Raw genomic sequence first — 6,399 nt, forward strand, 5'->3', positions numbered from 1 at the left:
ATAATTCAAAAATTTTAATACTGAAATTTTTTCCCTCGATAAAAGCATCATGAAAATCATTATGTAGCATTTTGAACTTTTAATAAACATACTACTCTAATAAGCTATATATTTTTTGGAAATATTTTTCACCTGGATATCACTAAATACGCAAGGACCATTGAATTTAAAACTTGTAGAATGGGATTTCTCAGCTCTAATATCAAATTCGAAATCCTCAGGGAGCTTCACTATCTCCATAAGCAAATTCATGAATTAAAAGTCTCTCTCTTGAGTTCTAGTTATACAGCACCAACCTACTACTAAATGAATATTTAAAACTATCATGTTCCATAAAATGTCTCAAACTCAATAATTCCAAAACAAAATTTATTCCCCCCCCCAAACCAACCACTCCTTCAGTTTTCCTACTTTTCTGCAGCAATACCAATGGCTTCCGGTCACTCAGGTTTGCAACCTTAATAATCCTCAAATCCTCATTCTCCCTCAGCTCCTGTAACCAGCTGTCAAGTCTTGTAGATTCTATCTTCACATCTCTCAAATCCATGCCCTTCTCTCTAAGTAATATGGGCACCACGGGTACCACCCTCAAAAGTCCTTCTTACTTCTTGCCTTTAGTAATGAAAATAACCTCCAAACTGATCTTGCAACCTCAACTCTCCCTTCCCCAAGTCAAGCTCCAAAATCACCAAAACAACTTTTCTAAAAGCATATAGCAATATCCTAAAATAATCTCTCTTTGGCATTTAAAGCCCTTCACAGTCTGACTCTTTTCTTCAAACACTACTCTTCATACAAACTGTTCTTGTTCCTTGGAAGATAATGCACTTATCTTTTGTTTTACACAGGCTGTCCCCAAAGCTTGAATGCACTTCTCCTTCATCTCTACCTTTTAGAATTTAGAAATTTAGAATTTCAAAGCTCAGTTCAAATGCCACCTCCTACATGAGGGTTTTCTAATCCCCCTCTGCTAATGCTACTTCACTTGTATTAACATGTTTATTTGTGTATTATATTGTGTATGTACATATACATGTATATGTACATACAATATGTATGTATGTGCACGCTGTCCTCCCAGATTATGAAATGTTAACTTGTTGAGAGTTGGTACAGTTTCATTTTTATCCTCATATCACCAGTGGCTGTTACAGAGCTTAGTACATAATGGACACCTAATGAATACCCTTTGATTGATGAATCAGTGTAAACTGAAAAAATTGGAGAAAAACACAGCAAGCTAACTGCTAGGGAGGAAAAAACAGCTAAGCAATGAACACAATCCAAAATATTGTACTCTACAGTCTGGAAAAATGAGAGATTAATTATTAAGGAACACCAGAAACATTTGACAGCATGAAATGGATTAACTACACATCCCGTAAAATATTTTTTGTTTCCACCATGGATGTTATTATAAGAATTCTGATCTTCAGCAATAATATATATAGTAGATCATCAGCTGCCCTGAGTTGGAGGTCAATTTTTATTATTTTCATCACTATTTTTTTGATTTTTTGAAGTACCTTCAAATAAAACAAAAAAATATGAAAATAAACTATACATAAAAAGGGACCAATTTCTAGAAAAAAATTTGTGTAAGAAAATACTCCCAAACCACTGGATCACATAAATGTTTTTCAGTCAAACTTTGGGATATATACTATGTGGCTGATTTTTGGATTTTTTAACAGTAGTGGTTGGTCAAAACATTGCTGTAAAACTAAAGATTTGCTTGGGGTATCAAACAGTTAAGTGACTTGTCTTAGTGCTGGTTATGTGTCAAAAGCAGTGTGAACCAAGATATTTCCACCAATTAGTTCTATCACTTTATGCTAATTAGCATACAATATATAAGAAATAGTGGGGATTATTAGTAGCAATCTTTTTCAGACCCTTGGAATTAAACAAGTGGACTCTGAAAATCTAAAAATGACTTTAAGACTGGAAAATTATAATTTGATGTTTGTATAAAGAAATGCTTATGGATTCTTGCCTAATTGAAAAAGTATATACTTAGTTTTGTTTCCTGTAAATACAAAAGAAAAATCTATCAGAGGAAAATAAAAAAGGCAAAATTAAAATATCAACAGTTGAAAAACGGGTTTTGAACTTAACCTTTTTTTAATGAATACCCATTTGAAGGGTTTTGAACTTAACCTTTTGTTTTAAAATGAATATCCATTTGAAGACCGATATGAACTGATGCAAGGGAAGTGAGCAGAACCAGACAATCATTGCACACAGTAACAAATCAACCAACCAAAGGTGAAATACTTAGCGATTCCTTATCCTTGACAACTCCAAAAATCCTTGACAACTCCTGGGTAGCATTTATTCATGATGAAAAAAATTAACCACATTCAGAGAGAATTATTTAATTCTGAGGCTCATTAAAACATATTTTCTTAATTTTTTGTCTTTTTTTCCTGCCATATACCTAATACGGTAATACATTTTGCCTGACTTCACATGTCCAAGTTTATTATATTGCTTGCCTTCTCATTGGAGAGGACCTGGAAGGAAAGTGAATTTGGAATTTGAAAAATATAAAAAATTTTAAGTGGATAAAAAAATGAATACTCAGGGAGTCCATAAAACTTTTTTTGCAAACAGATTTGCTATCAATCTCTCCTCAGTTTCCCTTAATTCTAAGTGCTTATTCACATCAATCCCCCAAGCATGAGTACGGCTTTGCAAAAGCAGAGTGTAGGTACAGAAAAGACTAAAAAAGACTAAAAAAAAAAGTATATTCCCAGTCCCTATTCGCCGCAGAGTTATCAATATGTTCATTTTAATTTGTTATTCGATACTGAGAGGTCAGAGGAAAGGCATGTTTGGAGGAGGTTTGGGGGTCTGAGAACCCGAATTCGCATCCCGCCCATTTGTCCCGGACAAACCGCCCCGCCTTCCCGGGAGAGGTGCCCCGGAGGAGGCGGCGCCGCTGGGTGACCTCGGGCCTCCTTGGAAGCTCCTTCCAGGATTCCCGTTCTTTTCCTCTCCGGATCCGGGTACTTGCCAATATTACCAAGTGGCGCTACGAGCCCCTCCCCCCGGGGTGGGGGGCAGCCGCACGCGGAGTCCCCTCCCCCTCCCCCGAGCCCGCCGACGCGGCCCTTCAGCGCCATGCCCTCGGCCAGGCTGTGCCCCGCCCCCACGGCCCCGCGCGCACTACCTGCGACCTGGGAGACCAGGGCTTCGGCCACCAGGGACATGGTGGCGGTGCGGCCCGCGCAGGCCTGGCCTCGCCCGGCGCCCCGCTCCACCGCCGCCGCCGCCGCCGCCGCCGCTCCCGGGCCGCAGGCCGCGCGCGCTCCCGGGACGCGCTCTCTCCCTTCCTCCGGGAAGTCGCACGAGGTGACGGCCGGAGCCGCAACAGGAACTTCCTGTGCGGTGACAGCCAGGCCCCGCGGCGCCCCTCCTCCTCCCCGGCGGCCGCCAATCCCCTGCACTCCTCAGTTTCCCCTTCCGGACCAAGGCGAGGGCTGGCCCACGTGACCTGCGCTGGGCCAAACGCCCAGCCCCGCGCCTCGCTTCTCGGGGTGGCGCCCCCCCATTTGTGTGGGATCAAAATCCGCTTACCCCCGAAGTGGTTCTGTTGGCAACGTGCCACCCAGCTCTGGGCTCCCAAGCCTGGCTTTGTCGTTGGTTTCTCCCGGGCTCAGCACGTGCCCAGCAAAGGCCGGTTGGCTTGGCATCTTCTACCCATCTGCGCCCTCTCCTCCAGCCCTACCACCACCCCTGATGCAGCTCCTCCTCGCCTCGCGCCCAACTCTTACAGCACGGATGGCACAATGGCTAGATCCCTGGGCCTGAAGTCCGGATCCGGGTTCAGAGTTCCCTGGTTGTGTTGCTGGGGCCCGTCACTTCACCCGCCTCTGCCTCGGGCTCACCTGCCCTGATGAGAAGAGCCCTTAACATGCCAGGACCCGATGAGATTATCAGTGCATTGTCTTCCGAGGAACAAGAACCCTTTGTCTGTGTGAAGAGTAGGGTTTGAAGAAAAGACTCTGACCGTGAAGGCCCTTAAATGCCAAAAAGATTACTATATGCGTTACAAAAGTTATTTTGGTCATTTTGGAGCCTGACGTGGGGAAGGGAGAGCTGAGGCTGCAAGATCAGTTTGGAAGTTATTTTCATTACCAAAGGCAGGGGGTAAGAAGGACTTTTGAGGGTGGTATCCATATCACTCAGAGAGAAGGGCATGGGTTTGAGAGATGTGAAGACAGAATCCACAATCCTATAGCACAGGTCAGCCAAATCACATTCAATAAACTCCAGAAGGATGAACATAGTCAACTAGTGTTTGATAACCCTGAAGACCTCAGTCTCTGGAATAAGAACTCACTATTTGACAAAAGCTACTGGGATTATGTGGCAGAAAAACTTAGGGTATTCACCAACATCCTATAGGCTATATACCAAGACAAGGTCAAAATGGGTATATGATTCAGACATAAAGGGAGGTACTATAAGCAAATTAAGAAACAAGGTAAAGTGTATATATTTGTCAGATCTACAGAGAAGGGAAGAATTTATGACCAAATGAGATAGCATTATGAAATTTATAATAGTAATTTTGAAGGTTTTGCACAAACAAAATAAATGCAAGTAAAATTAAAGGCATCTTGTAATAGCAAAGAATTGGAAATTGAGGGGATACCCATAAATTGGGGAATGACTGAACAAGTTATGGCATGTGAAATGCTTGAGCAGTTGGACTTTAGAGAAACCTGGAAAGACTTGCATGAACTGATATTTTGAATGAAGTGAGTGGAAGCAAGAAAATATTGTACACATTAACAATAGTATGAGATCAATTATGATGGATGCAATTCTAGCAGTTCAGAGAACAAGGCCTTTTTTTTCGGTATCACAGTGTTCAACACATAGTAGGCACTTAAATGGTTGTTGACTAATTAACAAACTTCCAAACTTATTATTGGATTTGTTTTTTACTATTCAATAACAGATTATGTGCTATTAATATAAAGTATTTATTAGTCCTGGACAGATTTGTCCAAAAAATAAACTTGTAAGATGTTATCTTCTTTCGTCTCCTTTTTTCAAAAGTAGAGACATATAAAAATTGTGCCAGATGTTGTCCCTAATAATCAAAATAAAGGTGAAAAGACAGAACGGTTAATTTTTGATGTCTGAACTTAATATGATGTCTGAACTTTCTTACATCATAATAAGAAAGGAGAAAGTAGAGATATTAAATAAAAATACATCATTTATATTTCTGTTGTATTTCATGATTGTCATCCCTAGCAACAGCAGTACAAGATAACAGTTATATAAAGTAACATTTACCCATTTTTTTAATTAATCCCAGTTTTGAACATAGGGAAGCATCAGAGGAATGAAATAATATAGCCAACCATACTAGATTCAGGTAAGATTCCAATTTCTGTAAATTATATGGTTTCTATACTTGCTCACTTCTCTAAGGATCTATTATTTCATCAATATGATCTCTCCCCTCCACTGATTCAGATCATGACCTTTCTCTACTTAGAAAAAAATTTCAGAAGTTGTTACCCAAAAAAAGAAAATTCCACCATATTTTGGGTAAATTTCAGATGATAGGCCCATATAAGCTACACTCATCTTCATACAGCAGATATAAAGATCATCACCAGGCTTATATGGCAAGCCTTTCTAGCTTTGTCTGACATGCTTATATTCAACTGGCAAAGTCCTGAGAATCTAGAATCATCTCTATGTCATAACAGGATGTCAAAAGGAGAATTCAGTGTAAGTTTCTGTATCAGTCATACATAAAGTAACTATCTACCAATGAGGTAGCTATGGTGAACAGAGGATAGTGCTGGACCTCATGAGTTCAAATCTAGCCTCAGACCCTAGCTGTGGGACTCTGAACTAGTCACTTAACCCCATTTTTCTCAGTTTTCTTATCTGTAAAATAAGCTGGAAAAGGAAATGGCAAAGTACTCAAGTATCTCTGCCAAGGAAACTCTACATGAGATCACAAAGTGTCATAGACAACTGAAATCTCTGAACAGCATCTACTATTAGTGGTATCTCTCCCTAGTTAATGAGATACAGAAATTCAATTCAACAATGATATATTGAGCGCTAATTATGTAAAATAAAATAGGCCAATTTCTGAGACTACCTCTAAGAAGGGAGGAATTTAGGTTAATATAATATAAATGAAAGATGGTGGAAGGCAGGATCTCCTGCAAACTCCCTCAAAGTACTCTAAATTGCTTTAAATAATGACTCTAACCAAATTCTAGAGAGACAGACCCCACAAAAAGACCAAGTAAAACAATTTTCCAGCCCAAGATAACTTGGAAGATTCAAGGGAAAGACCTGTTACATGTTATGCACCCCAAAGAAAGAGCTAAAGTACACTCTTTTTTTCCCCAT

General features: G+C 40.2%; 1 protein-coding gene across 4 annotated transcripts in view; it reads right to left on the minus strand.

Moving 5' to 3' along the window:
- Positions 1-3,255, minus strand: part of MTX2 (metaxin 2) — a 134,130-nt gene extending 130,875 nt beyond the window's left edge. For all 4 annotated transcript variants that reach the window (XM_074215642.1, XM_074215644.1, XM_074215643.1 and 1 more), the window contains exon 1: positions 3,176-3,255. In XM_074215642.1, the coding sequence (XP_074071743.1) occupies positions 3,176-3,215 (40 nt within the window). In that variant the 5' untranslated portion in view covers positions 3,216-3,255. The remainder of the gene's footprint in view (positions 1-3,175) is intronic.
- Between the last annotated feature and the right edge of the window lie 3,144 nt (positions 3,256-6,399).

Source organism: Macrotis lagotis, chromosome 1 (assembly GCF_037893015.1).
Source record: "Macrotis lagotis isolate mMagLag1 chromosome 1, bilby.v1.9.chrom.fasta, whole genome shotgun sequence".
Classification (NCBI taxonomy): Eukaryota; Metazoa; Chordata; class Mammalia; order Peramelemorphia; family Peramelidae; genus Macrotis; species Macrotis lagotis.